Source organism: Mobula hypostoma, unplaced genomic scaffold (genome assembly GCF_963921235.1).
Source record: "Mobula hypostoma unplaced genomic scaffold, sMobHyp1.1 scaffold_179, whole genome shotgun sequence".
NCBI classification, from domain to species: Eukaryota; Metazoa; Chordata; class Chondrichthyes; order Myliobatiformes; family Myliobatidae; genus Mobula; species Mobula hypostoma.
The window spans coordinates 117,206-135,608 of NW_026948267.1; the positions used below are offsets into that span (position 1 = coordinate 117,206).

Here is an 18,403-nt window from a genome sequence, read left to right on the forward strand (position 1 = left end):
ACCCAGGGGGGGAGACGGAGACGGGAACTGTGCACGGTGCTCCCGGTGTGTGTGGGTCTGACCCGGGGGGGATACGGAGACGGGAACTGTGCATGGTGCTCCCGGTGTGTGTGGGTCTGACCCAGGGGGGATACGGAGACGGGAACTGTGCACGGTGCTCCCGGTGTGTGTGGGTCTGACCCGGGGGGGATACGGAGACGGGAACTGTGCACGGTGCTCCCGGTGTGTGTGGGTGTGACCCGGGGGGGGGATACGGAGACGGGAACTGTGCACGGTGCTCCCGGTGTGTGTGGGTCTGACCCAGGGGGGATACGGAGACGGGAACTGTGCACGGTGCTCCCGGTGTGTGTGGGTCTGACCCGGGGGGGATACGGAGACGGGAACTGTGCACGGTGCTCCCGGTGTGTGTGGGTCTGACCCAGGGGGGGAGACGGAGACGGGAACTGTGCACGGTGCTCCCGGTGTGTGTGGGTCTGACCCGGGGGGGATACGTAGACGGGAACTGTGCACGGTGCTCCCGGTGTGTGTGGGTGTGACCCGGGGGGGGGATACGGAGACGGGAACTGTGCACGGTGCTCCCGGTGCGTGCGCGGGCCTTGGACGTCACCTCACCCCCCACCCGAATCTCCCTCGCAGGCGAGCCCAGGAGAGCCAGAAGGAGATGAAGCTGCTGTTGGACATGTATCGCTCGTCGCCGAAGGAACAGAGGGACAAGGTGCAGCTGATGGCCGCAGAGAAGAAGGCCAAGTCCGAGGTGAGGCTGCACGATCTGGGTTGGGGTGGGAGGGGCGTTCTTGGATCCGGCGAACCCCGGCTTTTGGCGAGGGTGTCACGCCTGCCTGGCTCTCCCGCAGCTGGAGGCCCTCAAGGTGCGCCTGAGGGAGCTGGAGGAGAAGGAACGGCTGGAGGGGCGGCGGATGGCGGACGCGGAGGCCCTGCACCGCATGAAGGTGGCCGACGAGCACATGGAGGTGATGCTGAAGAAGGTGGCGCTGGCCAAGCAGGTGTGGAGACGGGGCGCGCGGCGGGGCGGGGATTCGAACCATCCCTAACTCCCCCCACAACAGGAAACATCCTCTCCACATCCACTCTATCTGTGTCCTCTGGTCCTAGACTCCCCCACTACAGGAAACATCCTCTCCACATCCACTCTATCTGTGTCCTCTGGTCCTAGACTCCCCCACTACAGGAAACATCCTCTCCACATCCACTCTATCTGTGTCCTCTGGTCCTAGACTCCCCCACTATAGGAAACATCCTCTCCACATCCACTCTATCTGTGTCCTCTGGTCCTAGACTCCCCCACTACAGGAAACATCCTCTCCACATCCACTCTATCTGTGTCCTCTGGTCCCAGACTCCCCCCACTACAGGAAACATCCTCTCCACATCCACTCTATCAGTGTCCTCTGGTCCTAGACTCGCCCCACTACAGGAAACATCCTCTCCACATCCACTCTATCTGTGTCCTCTGGTCCTAGACTCCCCGACTATAGGAAACATCCTCTCCACACCCACTCTATCTGTCTGCTCTGGTCCTGGACTCCCCCACTATAGGAAACATCCTCTCCACATCCACTCTATCTGTGTCCTCTGGTCCTAGACTCCCCCCACTACAGGAAACTTCCTCTCCACATCCACTCTATCTGTGTCCTCTGGTCCCAGACTCCCCCCACTACAGGAAAAATCCTCTCCACATCCACTCTATCAGTGTCCTCTGGTCCTAGACTCGCCCCACTACAGGAAACGTTCTCTCCACATCCACTCTGTCTGTGTCCTCCGGTCCTAGACTCCCCCCACTATAGGAAACATCCTCTCCACATCCACTCTATCTGTGTCCTCTGGTCCCAGACTCCCCCCACTACAGGAAACATCCTCTCCACATCCACTCTATCTGTGTCCTCTGGTCCTGGACTCCCCCACTATGGGAAACATCCTCTCCACATCCACTCTATCTGTGTCCTCTGGTCCTAGACTCCCCCACTACAGGAAACATCCTCTCCACATCCACTCTATCTGTGTCCTCTGGTCCTAGACTCCCCCCACTACAGGAAACATCCTCTCCACATCCACTCTATCTGTGTCCTCTGGTCCTAGACTCCCCCCACTACAGGAAACATCCTCTCCACATCCTCTCTATCTGTGTCCTCTGGTCCTAGACTCCCCCACTACAGGAAACATCCTCTCCACATCCACTCGATCTGTGTCCTCTGGTCCGAGACTCCGCCACAATAGGGAACATCTTCTCCGCATCCACTCTATCTGTGTCCTCTGGTCCCAGACTCCCCCCACTATAGGCAACATCCTCTCCACATCCACTCTATCTGTGTCCTCTGGTCTGAGACTCCCCCACTACAGGAAACATCCTCTCCACATCCACTCTATCTGTGTCCTCTGGTCCTAGACTCCCCCACTACAGGAAACATCCTCTCCACATCCACTCTATCTGTGTCCTCTGGTCCTAGACTCCCCCCACTACAGGAAACATCCTCTCCACATCCACTCTATCTGTACCTTCTGGTCCCAGACTCCCCCCACTACAGGAAACATCCTCTCCACATCCACTCTATCTGTGTCCTCTGGTCCTAGACTCCCCCCACTACAGGAAACATCCTCTCCACATCCACTCTATCTGTACCTTCTGGTCCCAGACTCCCCCCACTACAGGAAACATCCTCTCCACATCCACTCTATCTGTGTCCTCTGGTCCTAGACTCCCCGACTATAGGAAACATCCTCTCCACATCCACTCTATCTGTGTCCTCTGGTCCTAGACTCCCCCACTATAGGAAACATCCTCTCCACATCCACTCTATCTGTGTCCTCTGGTCCTAGACTCCCCCATTACAGGAAACATCCTCTCCACATCCACTCTATCTGTGTCCTCTGGTCCTAGACTCCCCCACTACAGGAAACATCCTCTCCACATCCACTCTATCAGTGTCCTCTGGTCCTAGACTCCCCCACTACAGGAAACATCCTCTCCACATCCACTCTATCTGTGTCCTCTGGTCCTAGACTCCCCCACTACAGGAAACATCCTCTCCACATCCACTCTATCTGTGTCCTCTGGTCCCAGACTCCCCCCACTACAGGAAACATCCTCTCCACATCCACTCTATCTGTGTCCTCTGGTCCTGGACTCCCCCACTATGGGAAACATCCTCTCCACATCCACTCTATCTGTGTCCTCTGGTCCTAGACTCCCCCACTACAGGAAACATCCTCTCCACATCCACTCTATCTGTGTCCTCTGGTCCCAGACTCCCCCCACTACAGGAAACATCCTCTCCACATCCACTCTATCTGTGTCCTCTGGTCCTAGACTCCCCCCACTACAGGAAACATCCTCTCCACATCCACTCTATCTGTGTCCTCTGGTCCTAGACTCCCCCCACTACAGGAAACATCCTCTCCACATCCACTCTATCTGTGTCCTCTGGTCCTAGACTCCCCCACTATAGGAAACATCCTCTCCACATCCACTCTATCTGTGTCCTCTGGTCCCATACTCCCCCCACTATAGGAAACATCCTCTCCACATCCACTCTATCTGTGTCCTCTGGTCTGAGACTCCCCCACTACAGGAAACATCCTCTCCACATCCACTCTATCTGTGTCCTCTGGTCCCAGACTCCCCCCACTACAGGAAACATCCTCTCCACATCCACTCTATCTGTGTCCTCTGGTCCTAGACTCCCCCACTACAGGAAACATCCTCTCCACATCCACTCTATCTGTGTCCTCTGGTCCTAGACTCCCCCCACTACAGGAAACATCCTCTCCACATCCACTCTATCTGTGTCCTCTGGTCACAGACTCCCCCACTACAGGAAACATCCTCTCCACATCCACTCTATCTGTGTCCTCTGGTCCTAGACTCGCCCACTACAGGAAACATCCTCTCCACATCCACTCTATCTGTGTCCTCTGGTCCCAGACTTCCCCACTACAGGAAACATCCTCTCCACATCCACTCTATCTGTGTCCTCTGGTCCTAGACTCCCCCACTACAGGAATCATCCTCTCCACATCCACTCTATCTGTGTCCTCTGGTCCTAGACTCCCCCACTATAGGAAACATCCTCTCCACATCCACTCTATCAGTGTCCTCTGGTCCTAGACTCCCCCACGATAGGAAACATCCTCTCCACATCCACTCTATCTGTGTCCTCTGGTCCCAGACTCCCCCCACTATAGGAAACATCCTCTCCACATCCACTCTATCTGTGTCCTCTGGTCCGAGACTCCCCCACGATAGGAAACATCCTCTCCACATCCACTCTATCAGTGTCCTCTGGTCCGAGACTCCCCCACTACAGGAAACATCCTCTCCACATCCACTCTATCTGTGTCCTCTGGTCTTAGGCTCCCCCACTACAGGAAACATCCTGTCCACATCCACTCTATCTGTGTCCTCTGGTCCTAGACTTCCCGACTACAGGAAACATCCTCTCCACATCCACTCTATCTGTGTCCTCTGGTCCTAGACTCCCCCACTACAGGAAACATCCTCTCCACATACACTCTATCTGTGTCCTCTGGTCCTAGGCTCCCCCACTACAGGAAACATCCTGTCCACATCCACTCTATCTGTGTCCTCTGGTCCTAGACTCCCCGACTACAGGAAACATCCTCTCCACATCCACTCTATCTGTGTCCTCTGGTCCCAGACTTCCCCACTACAGGAAACATCCTCTCCACATCCACTCTATCTGTGTCCTCTGGTCCTAGACTCCATCACGATAGGAAACATCCTCTCCACATCCACTCTATCTGTGTCCTCTGGTCCTAGACTCCCCCACTACAGGAAACATCCTCTCCACATCCACTCTATCTGTGTCCTCTGGTCCTAGACTCCCCCACTACAGGAAACATCCTCTCCACATCCACTCTATCTGTGTCCTCTGGTCCTAGACCCCCCCACTACAGGAAACATCCTCTCCACGTCCACTCTATCTGTGTCCTCTGGTCCTAGACTCCCCCACTATAGGAAACATCCTCTCCACATCCACTCTATCTGTGTCCTCTGGTCCCAGACTTCCCCACTATAGGAAACATCCTCTCCACATCCACTCTATCTGTGTCCTCTGGTCCTAGACTCCCCCACTACAGGAAACATCCTCTCCACATCCACTCTATCTGTGTCCTCTGGTCCGAGACTCCCCCACGATAGGAAACATCCTCTCCACATCCACTCTATCTGTGTCCTCTGGTCCCAGACTCCCCCACTATAGGAAACATCCTCTCCACATCCACTCTATCTGTGTCCTCTGGTCCCAGACTTCCCCACTATAGGAAACATCCTCTCCACATCCACTCTATCTGTGTCCTCTGGTCCTAGACTCCCCCACTACAGGAAACATCCTCTCCACATCCACTCTATCTGTGTCCTCTGGTCCTAGACTCCCCCACTATAGGAAACATCCTCTCCACATCCACTCTATCTGTGTCCTCTGGTCTGAGACTCCCCCACTACAGGAAACATCCTCTCCACATCCACTCTATCTGTGTCCTCTGGTCCCAGACTCCCCCACTACAGGAAACATCCTCTCCACATCCACTCTATCTGTGTCCTCTGGTCCGAGACTCCCCCACTACAGGAAACATCCTCTCCACATCCACTCTATCTGTGTCCTCTGGTCCCAGACTCCCCCACTACAGGAAACATCCTCTCCACATCCACTCTATCTGTGTCCTCTGGTCCTAGACTCCCCCCACTACAGGAAACATCCTCTCCACATCCACTCTATCTGTGTCCTCTGGTCAAAGACTCCCCCACTACAGGAAACATCCTCTCCACATCCACTCTATCTGTGTCCTCTGGTCCTAGACTCGCCCACTACAGGAAACATCCTCTCCACATCCACTCTATCTGTGTCCTCTGGTCCCAGACTTCCCCACTACAGGAAACATCCTCTCCACATCCACTCTATCTGTGTCCTCTGGTCCTAGACTCCCCCGACTACAGGAAACATCCTCTCCACATCCACTCTATCTGTGTCCTCTGGTCCTAGACTCCCCCACTACAGGAATCATCCTCTCCACATCCACTCTATCTGTGTCCTCTGGTCCTAGACTCCCCCACTATAGGAAACATCCTCTCCACATCCACTCTATCAGTGTCCTCTGGTCCGAGACTCCCCCACGATAGGAAACATCCTCTCCACATCCACTCTATCTGTGTCCTCTGGTCCCAGACTCCCCCACTATAGGAAACACCCTCTCCACATCCACTCTATCTGTGTCCTCTGGTCCGAGACTCCCCCACGATAGGAAACATCCTCTCCACATCCACTCTATCAGTGTCCTCTGGTCCTAGACTTCCCCCACTACAGGAAACATCCTCTCCACATCCACTCTATCTGTGTCCTCTGGTCCTAGACTCCCCCACTACAGGAAACATCCTCTCCACATCCACTCTATCTGTGTCCTCTGGTCCCAGACTCCCCCCACTACAGGAAACATCCTCTCCACATCCACTCTATCTGTGTCCTCTGGTCCTAGACTCCCCCACTACAGGAAACATCCTCTCCACATCCACTCTATCTGTGTCCTCTGGTCCCAGACTCCCCCCACTACAGGAAACATCCTCTCCACATCCACTCTATCTGTGTCCTCTGGTCCTGGACTCCCCCACTATGGGAAACATCCTCTCCACATCCACTCTATCTGTGTCCTCTGGTCCTAGACTCCCCCACTACAGGAAACATCCTCTCCACATCCACTCTATCAGTGTCCTCTGGTCCCATACTCCCCCCACTATAGGAAACATCCTCTCCACATCCACTCTATCTGTGTCCTCTGGTCTGAGACTCCCCCACTACAGGAAACATCCTCTCCACATCCACTCTATCTGTGTCCTCTGGTCCCAGACTCCCCCACTACAGGAAACATCCTCTCCACATCCACTCTATCTGTGTCCTCTGGTCCTAGACTCCCCCACTACAGGAAACATCCTCTCCACATCCACTCTATCTGTGTCCTCTGGTCCCAGACTCCCCCACTACAGGAAACATCCTCTCCACATCCACTCTATCTGTGTCCTCTGGTCCTAGACTCCCCCCACTACAGGAAACATCCTCTCCACATCCACTCTATCTGTGTCCTCTGGTCACAGACTCCCCCACTACAGGAAACATCCTCTCCACATCCACTCTATCTGTGTCCTCTGGTCCTAGACTCGCCCACTACAGGAAACATCCTCTCCACATCCACTCTATCTGTGTCCTCTGGTCCCAGACTTCCCCACTACAGGAAACATCCTCTCCACATCCACTCTATCTGTGTCCTCTGGTCCTAGACTCCCCGACTACAGGAAACATCCTCTCCACATCCACTCTATCTGTGTCCTCTGGTCCTAGACTCCCCCACTACAGGAATCATCCTCTCCACATCCACTCTATCTGTGTCCTCTGGTCCTAGACTCCCCCACTATAGGAAACATCCTCTCCACATCCACTCTATCAGTGTCCTCTGGTCCGAGACTCCCCCACGATAGGAAACATCCTCTCCACATCCACTCTATCTGTGTCCTCTGGTCCCAGACTCCCCCACTATAGGAAACACCCTCTCCACATCCACTCTATCTGTGTCCTCTGGTCCGAGACTCCCCCACGATAGGAAACATCCTCTCCACATCCACTCTATCAGTGTCCTCTGGTCCCAGACTCCCCCACTACAGGAAACATCCTCTCCACATCCACTCTATCTGTGTCCTCTGGTCTTAGGCTCCCCCACTACAGGAAACATCCTCTCCACATCCACTCTATCTGTGTCCTCTGGTCCGAGACTCCCCCACTATAGGAAACACCCTCTCCACATCCACTCTATCTGTGTCCTCTGGTCCTAGACTCCCCCACTACAGGAAACATCCTCTCCACATCCACTCTATCTGTGTCCTCTGGTCCTAGACTCCCCGACTACAGGAAACATCCTCTCCACATCCACTCTATCTGTGTCCTCTGGTCCTAGACTCCCCCACTACAGGAATCATCCTCTCCACATCCACTCTATCTGTGTCCTCTGGTCCTAGACTCCCCCACTATAGGAAACATCCTCTCCACATCCACTCTATCTGTGTCCTCTGGTCCGAGACTCCCCCACGATAGGAAACATCCTCTCCACATCCACTCTATCTGTGTCCTCTGGTCCCAGACTCCCCCACTATAGGAAACACCCTCTCCACATCCACTCTATCTGTGTCCTCTGGTCCGAGACTCCCCCACGATAGGAAACATCCTCTCCACATCCACTCTATCAGTGTCCTCTGGTCCCAGACTCCCCCACTACAGGAAACATCCTCTCCACATCCACTCTATCTGTGTCCTCTGGTCTTAGGCTCCCCCACTACAGGAAACATCCTGTCCACATCCACTCTATCTGTGTCCTCTGGTCCTAGACTTCCCGACTACAGGAAACATCCTCTCCACATCCACCCTATCTGTGTCCTCTGGTCCTAGACTCCCCCACTACAGGAAACATCCTCTCCACATACACTCTATCTGTGTCCTCTGGTCCTAGGCTCCCCCACTACAGGAAACATCCTGTCCACATCCACTCTATCTGTGTCCTCTGGTCCTAGACTCCCCGACTACAGGAAACATCCTCTCCACATCCACTCTATCTGTGTCCTCTGGTCCTAGACTCCCCCACTACAGGAAACATCCTCTCCACATCCACTCTATCTGTGTCCTCTGGTCCTAGACTCCATCACGATAGGAAACATCCTCCTCCCACTACAGGAAACATCCTCTCCACATCCACTCTATCTGTGTCCTCTGGTCCTAGACTCCCCCACTACAGGAAACATCCTCTCCACATCCACTCTATCTGTGTCCTCTGGTCCTAGACCCCCCCACTACAGGAAACATCCTCTCCACGTCCACTCTATCTGTGTCCTCTGGTCCTAGACTCCCCCACTATAGGAAACATCCTCTCCACATCCACTCTATCTGTGTCCTCTGGTCCCAGACTTCCCCACTATAGCAAACATCCTCTCCACATCCACTCTATCTGTGTCCTCTGGTCCTAGACTCCCCCACTACAGGAAACATCCTCTCCACATCCCCTCTATCAGTGTCCTCTGGTCCGAGACTCCCCCACGATAGGAAACATCCTCTCCACATCCACTCTATCTGTGTCCTCTGGTCCCAGACACCCCCACTATAGGAAACATCCTCTCCACATCCACTCTATCTGTGTCCTCTGGTCCCAGACTTCCCCACTACAGGAAACATCCTCTCCACATCCACTCTATCTGTGTCCTCTGGTCCTAGACTCCCCCACTACAGGAAACATCCTCTCCACATCCACTCTATCTGTGTCCTCTGGTCCTAGACTCCCCCACTATAGGAAACATCCTCTCCACATCCACTCTATCTGTGTCCTCTGGTCCCAGACTCCCCCACTATAGGAAACATCCTCTCCACATCCACTCTATCTGTGTCCTCTGGTCCTGAGACTCCCCCACTACAGGAAACATCCTCTCCACATCCACTCTATCTGTGTCCTCTGGTCCCAGACTCCCCCACTACAGGAAACATCCTCTCCACATCCACTCTATCTGTGTCCTCTGGTCCTAGACTCCCCCACTACAGGAAACATCCTCTCCACATCCACTCTATCTGTGTCCTCTGGTCCCAGACTCCCCCACTACAGGAAACATCCTCTCCACATCCACTCTATCTGTGTCCTCTGGTCCTAGACTCCCTCCACTACAGGAAACATCCTCTCCACATCCACTCTATCTGTGTCCTCTGGTCACAGACTCCCCCACTACAGGAAACATCCTCTCCACATCCACTCTATCTGTGTCCTCTGGTCCTAGACTCGCCCACTACAGGAAACATCCTCTCCACATCCACTCTATCTCTGTCCTCTGGTCCCAGACTTCCCCACTACAGGAAACATCCTCTCCACATCCACTCTATCTGTGTCCTCTGGTCCTAGACTCCCCCACTACAGGAAACATCCTCTCCACATCCACTCTATCTGTGTCCTCTGGTCCTAGACTCCCCCACTACAGGAAACATCCTCTCCACATCCACTCTATCTGTGTCCTCTGGTCCTAGACTCCCCCACTATAGGAAACATCCTCTCCACATCCACTCTATCAGTGTCCTCTGGTCCGAGACTCCCCCACGATAGGAAACATCCTCTCCACATCCACTCTATCAGTGTCCTCTGGTCCCAGACTCCCCCACTACAGGAAACATCCTCTCCACATCCACTCTATCTGTGTCCTCTGGTCCTAGACTTCCCGACTACAGGAAACATCCTCTCCACATCCACTCTATCTGTGTCCTCTGGTCCTAGACTCCCCCACTACAGGAAACATCCTCTCCACATACACTCTATCTGTGTCCTCTGGTCCTAGGCTCCCCCACTACAGGAAACATCCTGTCCACATCCACTCTATCTGTGTCCTCTGGTCCTAGACTCCCCGACTACAGGAAACATCCTCTCCACATCCACTCTATCTGTGTCCTCTGGTCCTAGACTCCCCCACTACAGGAAACATCCTCTCCACATCCACTCTATCTGTGTCCTCTGGTCCTAGACTCCATCACGATAGGAAACATCCTCCCCCCACTACAGGAAACATCCTCTCCACATCCACTCTATCTGTGTCCTCTGGTCCTAGACTCCCCCACTACAGGAAACATCCTCTCCACATCCACTCTATCTGTGTCCTCTGGTCCTAGACCCCCCCACTACAGGAAACATCCTCTCCACGTCCACTCTATCTGTGTCCTCTGGTCCTAGACTCCCCCACTATAGGAAACATCCTCTCCACATCCACTCTATCTGTGTCCTCTGGTCCCAGACTCCCCAACTATAGGAAACATCCTCTCCACATCCACTCTATCTGTGTCCTCTGGTCCTTGACTCCACCACGATAGGAAACATCCTCTCCACATCCACTCTATCAGTGTCCTCTGGTCCCAGACTCCCCCACTACAGGAAACATCCTCTCCACATCCACTCTATCTGTGTCCTCTGGTCCCAGACTCCCCCACTACAGGAAACATCCTCTCCACATCCACTCTATCTGTGTCCTCTGGTCCTAGACTCCCCCACTATAGGAAACATCCTCTCCACATCCACTCTATCTGTGTCCTCTGGTCCCAGACTCCCCCACTACAGGAAACATCCTCTCCACATCCACTCTATCTGTGTCCTCTGGTCCTAGACTCCCCCACTACAGGAAACATCCTCTCCACATCCACTCTATCTGTGTCCTCTGGTCCTAGACTCCCCCACGATAGGAAACATCCTCTCCACATCCACTCTATCAGTGTCCTCTGTTCCCAGACTCCCCCACTACAGGAAACATCCTCTCCACATCCACTCTATCTGTGTCCTCTGGTCCCAGACTCCCCCACTACAGGAAACACCCTCTCCACATCCACTATATCTGTGTCCTCTGGTCCGAGACTCCCCCACGATAGGAAACATCCTCTCCACATCCACTCTATCAGTGTCCTCTGGTCCCAGACTCCCCCACTACAGGAAACATCCTCTCCACATCCACTCTATCTGTGTCCTCTGGTCCTAGACTCCCCACCATAGGAAACATCCTCTCCACATCCACTCTATCTGTGTCCTCTGGTCTTAGGCTCCCCCACTACAGGAAACATCCTGTCCACATCCACTCTATCTGTGTCATCTGGTCCTAGACTCCCCGACTACAGGAAACATCCTCTCCACATCCACTCTATCTGTGTCCTCTGGTCCTAGACTCCCCCACTACAGGAAACATCCTCTCCACATCCACTCTATCTGTGTCCTCTGGTCCTAGACTCCCCCACTACAGGAAACATCCTCTCCACATCCACTCTATCTGTGTCCTCTGGTCCTAGACTCCATCACGATAGGAAACATCCTCCCCCCACTACAGGAAACATCCTCTCCACATCCACTCTATCTGTGTCCTCTGGTCCTAGACCCCCCCACTACAGGAAACATCCTCTCCACATCCACTCTATCTGTGTCCTCTGGTCCTAGACTCCCCCACTACAGGAAACATCCTCTCCACATCCACTCTATCTGTGTCCTCTGGTCCCAGACTCCCCCACTACAGGAAACACCCTCTCCACATCCACTCTATCTGTGTCCTCTGGTCCGAGACTCCCCCACGATAGGAAACATCCTCTCCACATCCACTCTATCAGTGCCCTCTGGTCCCAGACTCCCCCACTACAGGAAACATCCTCTCCACATCCACTCTATCTGTGTCCTCTGGTCCCAGACTCCCCCACTACAGGAAACACCCTCTCCACATCCACTCTATCTGTGTCCTCTGGTCCGAGACTCCCCCACGATAGGAAACATCCTCTCCACATCCACTCTATCAGTGTCCTCTGGTCCCAGACTCCCCCACTACAGGAAACATCCTCTCCACATCCACTCTATCTGTGTCCTCTGGTCCCAGACTCCCCCACTACAGGAAACACCCTCTCCACATCCACTCTATCTGTGTCCTCTGGTCCGAGACTCCCCCACGATAGGAAACATCCTCTCCACATCCACTCTATCAGTGTCCTCTGGTCCCAGACTCCCCCACTACAGGAAACATCCTCTCCACATCCACTCTATCTGTGTCCTCTGGTCCCAGACTCCCCCACTATAGGAAACATCCTCTCCACATCCACCCTATCTGTGTCCTCTGGTCCTAGACTCCCCGACTATAGGAAACATCCTCTCCACATCCACTCTATCTGTGTCCTCTGGTCCCAGACTCCCCCACTATAGGAATCATCCTCTCCACATCCACTCTATCTGTGTCCTCTGGTCCTAGACTCCCCCACTAGAGGAAACATCCTCTCCACATCCACTCTATCTGTGTCCTCTGGTCCTAGACTCCCCCACTACAGGAAACATCCTCTCCACATCCACTCTATCTGTGTCCTCTGGTCCTAGACTCCCCCACTACAGGAATCATCCTCTCCACATCCACTCTATCTGTGTCCTCTGGTCCTAGACTCCCCCACGATAGGAAACATCCTCTCCACATCCACTCTATCAGTGTCCTCTGGTCCCAGACTCCCCCACTACAGGAAACATCCTCTCCACATCCACTCTATCTGTGTCCTCTGGTCCCCGACTCCCCCACTATAGGAAACATCCTCTCCACATCCACCCTATCTGTGTCCTCTGGTCCTAGACTCCCCGACTATAGGAAACATCCTCTCCACATCCACTCTATCTGTGTCCTCTGGTCCCAGTCTCCCCCACTATAGGAAACATCCTCTCCACATCCACTCTATCTGTGTCCTCTGGTCCTAGACTCCCCCACTACAGGAATCATCCTCTCCACATCCACTCTATCTGTGTCCTCTGGTCCTAGACTCCCCCACTATAGGAAACATCCTCTCCACATCCACTCTATCAGTGTCCTCTGGTCCGAGACTCCCCCACGATAGGAAACATCCTCTCCACATCCACTCTATCTGTGTCCTCTGGTCCCAGACTCCCCCAGTATAGGAAACACCCTCTCCACATCCACTTTATCTGTGTCCTCTGGTCCGAGACTCCCCCACGATAGGAAACATCCTCTCCACATCCACTCTATCAGTGTCCTCTGGTCCCAGACTCCCCCACTACAGGAAACATCCTCTCCACATCCACTCTATCTGTGTCCTCTGGTCCTAGACTCCCTACTATAGGAAACATCCTCTCCACATCCACTCTATCTGTGTCATCTGGTCCTAGACTCCCCGACTACAGGAAACATCCTCTCCACATCCACTCTATCTGTGTCCTCTGGTCCTAGACTCCCCCACTACAGGAAACATCCTCTCCACATCCACTCTATCTGTGTCCTCTTGTCCTAGGCTCCCCCACTACAGGAAACATCCTGTCCACATCCACTCTATCTGTGTCCTCTGGTCCTAGACTCCCCGACTACAGGAAACATCCTCTCCACATCCACTCTATCTGTGTCCTCTGGTCCTAGACTCCCCCACTACAGGAAACATCCTCTCCACATCCACTCTATCTGTGTCCTCTGGTCCTAGACTCCATCACGATAGGAAACATCCTCCCCCCACTACAGGAAACATCCTCTCCACATCCACTCTATCTGTGTCCTCTGGTCCCAGACTCCCCCACTACAGGAAACACCCTCTCCACATCCACTCTATCTGTGTCCTCTGGTCCGAGACTCCCCCACGATAGGAAACATCCTCTCCACATCCACTCTATCAGTGTCCTCTGGTCCCAGACTCCCCCACTACAGGAAACATCCTCTCCACATCCACTCTATCTGTGTCCTCTGTTCCCAGACTCCCCCACTACAGGAAACACCCTCTCCACATCCACTCTATCTGTGTCCTCTGGTCCGAGACTCCCCCACGATAGGAAACATCCTCTCCACATCCACTCTATCAGTGTCCTCTGGTCCCAGACTCCCCCACTACAGGAAACATCCTCTCCACATCCACTCTATCTGTGTCCTCTGGTCCCAGACTCCCCCACTATAGGAAACATCCTCTCCACATCCACCCTATCTGTGTCCTCTGGTCCTAGACTCCCCGACTATAGGAAACATCCTCTCCACATCCTCTCTATCTGTGTCCTCTGGTCCCAGACTCCCCCACTATAGGAATCATCCTCTCCACATCCACTCTATCTGTGTCCTCTGGTCCTAGACTCCCCCACTAGAGGAAACATCCTCTCCACATCCACTCTATCTGTGTCCTCTGGTCCTAGACTCCCCCACTACAGGAAACATCCTCTCCACATCCACTCTATCTGTGTCCTCTGGTCCTAGACTCCCCCACTACAGGAATCATCCTCTCCACATCCACTCTATCTGTGTCCTCTGGTCCTAGACTCCCCCACGATAGGAAACATCCTCTCCACATCCACTCTATCAGTGTCCTCTGGTCCCAGACTCCCCCACTACAGGAAACATCCTCTCCACATCCACTCTATCTGTGTCCTCTGGTCCCAGACTCCCCCACTATAGGAAACATCCTCTCCACATCCACCCTATCTGTGTCCTCTGGTCCTAGACTCCCCGACTATAGGAAACATCCTCTCCACATCCACTCTATCTGTGTCCTCTGGTCCCAGACTCCCACACTATAGGAAACATCCTCTCCACATCCACTCTATCTGTGTCCTCTGGTCCTAGACTCCCCCACTACAGGAAACATCCTCTCCACATCCACTCTATCTGTGTCCTCTGGTCCTAGACTCCCCCACTATAGGAAACATCCTCTCCACATCCACTCTATCAGTGTCCTCTGGTCCGAGACTCCCCCACGATAGGAAACATCCTCTCCACATCCACTCTATCTGTGTCCTCTGGTCCCAGACTCCCCCACTATAGGAAACACCCTCTCCACATCCACTCTATCTGTGTCCTCTGGTCCGAGACTCCCCCACGATAGGAAACATCCTCTCCACATCCACTCTATCAGTGTCCTCTGGTCCCAGACTCCCCCACTACAGGAAACATCCTCTCCACATCCACTCTATCTGTGTCCTCTGGTCCTAGACTCCCCCACTATAGGAAACATCCTCTCCACATCCACTCTATCTGTGTCCTCTGGTCCTAGACTCCCCGACTACAGGAAACATCCTCTCCACATCCACTCTATCTGTGTCCTCTGGTCCTAGACTCCCCCACTACAGGAAACATCCTCTCCACATCCACTCTATCTGTGTCCTCTGGTCCTAGACTCCCCCACTACAGGAAACATCCTCTCCACATCCACTCTATCTGTGTCCTCTGGTCCTAGACTCCATCACGATAGGAAACATCCTCCCCCCACTACAGGAAACATCCTCTCCACATCCACTCTATCTGTGTCCTCTGGTCCCAGACTCCCCCACTACAGGAAACATCCTCTCCACATCCACTCTATCTGTGTCCTCTGGTCCTAGACTCCCCCACTACAGGAAACATCCTCTCCACATCCACTCTATCTGTGTCCTCTGGTCCCAGACTCCCCCCACTATAGGAAACATCCTCTCCACATCCACTCTATCTGTGTCCTCTGGTCTGAGACTCCCCCACTACAGGAAACATCCTCTCCACATCCACTCTATCTGTGTCCTCTGGTCCCAGACTCCCCCACTACAGGAAACATCCTCTCCACATCCACTCTATCTGTGTCCTCTGGTCCTAGACTCCCCCACTACAGGAAACATCCTCTCCACATCCACTCTATCTGTGTCCTCTGGTCCCAGACTCCCCCACTACAGGAAACATCCTCTCCACATCCACTCTATCTGTGTCCTCTGGTCCTAGACTCCCCCCACTACAGGAAACATCCTCTCCACATCCACTCTATCTGTGTCCTCTGGTCACAGACTCCCCCACTACAGGAAACATCCTCTCCACATCCACTCTATCTGTGTCCTCTGGTCCTAGACTCGCCCACTACAGGAAACATCCTCTCCACATCCACTCTATCTGTGTCCTCTGGTCCCAGACTTCCCCACTACAGGAAACATCCTCTCCACATCCACTCTATCTGTGTCCTCTGGTCCTAGACTCCCCCACTACAGGAAACATCCTCTCCACATCCACTCTATCTGTGTCCTCTGGTCCTAGACTCCCCCACTACAGGAAATATCCTCTCCACATCCACTCTATCTGTGTCCTCTGGTCCTAGACTCCCCCACTATAGGAAACATCCTCTCCACATCCACTCTATCAGTGTCCTCTGGTCCGAGACTCCCCCACGATAGGAAACATCCTCTCCACATCCACTCTATCTGTGTCCTCTGGTCCCAGACTCCCCCACTATAGGAAACATCCTCTCCACATCCACTCTATCTGTGTCCTCTGGTCCTAGACTCCCCCACGATAGGAAACATCCTCTCCACATCCACTCTATCAGTGTCCTCTGGTCCCAGACTCCCCCACTACAGGAAACATCCTCTCCACATCCACTCTATCTGTGTCCTCTGGTCCTAGACTCCCCCACTACAGGAAACATCCTCTCCACATCCACTCTATCTGTGTCCTCTGGTCCGAGACTCCCCCACTATAGGAAACATCCTCTCCACATCCACTCTATCTGTGTCCTCTGGTCCTAGATTCCCCCACTACAGGAAACATCCTCTCCACATCCACTCTATCTGTGTCCTCTGGTCCTAGACTCCCCGACTACAGGAAACATCCTCTCCACATCCACTCTATCTGTGTCCTCTGGTCCTAGACTCCCCCACTACAGGAATCATCCTCTCCACATCCACTCTATCTGTGTCCTCTGGTCCTAGACTCCCCCACTATAGGAAACATCCTCTCCACATCCACTCTATCAGTGTCCTCTGGTCCGAGACTCCCCCACGATAGGAAACATCCTCTCCACATCCACTCTATCTGTGTCCTCTGGTCCCAGACTCCCCCACTATAGGAAACACCCTCTCCACATCCACTCTATCTGTGTCCTCTGGTCCGAGACTCCCCCACGATAGGAAACATCCTCTCCACATCCACTCTATCAGTGTCCTCTGGTCCCAGACTCCCCCACTACAGGAAACATCCTCTCCACATCCACTCTATCTGTGTCCTCTGGTCTTAGGCTCCCCCACTACAGGAAACATCCTGTCCACATCCACTCTATCTGTGTCCTCTGGTCCTAGACTTCCCGACTACAGGAAACATCCTCTCCACATCCACTCTATCTGTGTCCTCTGGTCCTAGACTCCCCCACTACAGGAAACATCCTCTCCACATACACTCTATCTGTGTCCTCTGGTCCTAGGCTCCCCCACTACAGGAAACATCCTGTCCACATCCACTCTATCTGTGTCCTCTGGTCCTAGACTCCCCGACTACAGGAAACATCCTCTCCACATCCACTCTATCTGTGTCCTCTGGTCCTAGACTCCCCCACTACAGGAAACATCCTCTCCACATCCACTCTATCTGTGTCCTCTGGTCCTAGACTCCATCACGATAGGAAACATCCTCCCCCCACTACAGGAAACATCCTCTCCACATCCACTCTATCTGTGTCCTCTGGTCCTAGACTCCCCCACTACAGGAAACATCCTCTCCACATCCACTCTATCTGTGTCCTCTGGTCCTAGACCCCCCCACTACAGGAAACATCCTCTCCACGTCCACTCTATCTGTGTCCTCTGGTCCTAGACTCCCCCACTATAGGAAACATCCTCTCCACATCCACTCTATCTGTGTCCTCTGGTCCCAGACTTCCCCACTATAGGAAACATCCTCTCCACATCCACTCTATCTGTGTCCTCTGGTCCTAGACTCCCCCACTACAGGAAACATCCTCTCCACATCCACTCTATCAGTGTCCTCTGGTCCGAGACTCCCCCACGATAGGAAACATCCTCTCCACATCCACTCTATCTGTGTCCTCTGGTCCCAGACTCCCCCACTATAGGAAACATCCTCTCCACATCCACTCTA

The 18,403-nt window shown here is 53.6% G+C and overlaps 1 protein-coding gene across 2 annotated transcripts in view; it reads left to right on the forward strand.

The window, feature by feature from the left end:
• LOC134342266 (E3 ubiquitin-protein ligase BRE1A-like) overlaps positions 1-1,067 on the forward strand; it is a 68,863-nt gene extending 67,796 nt beyond the window's left edge. For both annotated transcript variants that reach the window (XM_063040232.1, XM_063040230.1), the window contains 2 exons: positions 637-754; positions 855-1,067. In XM_063040232.1, the coding sequence (XP_062896302.1) occupies positions 637-754; positions 855-1,052 (316 nt within the window). In that variant the 3' untranslated portion in view covers positions 1,053-1,067. The remainder of the gene's footprint in view (positions 1-636; positions 755-854) is intronic.
• Positions 1,068-18,403: the final 17,336 nt, after the last annotated feature.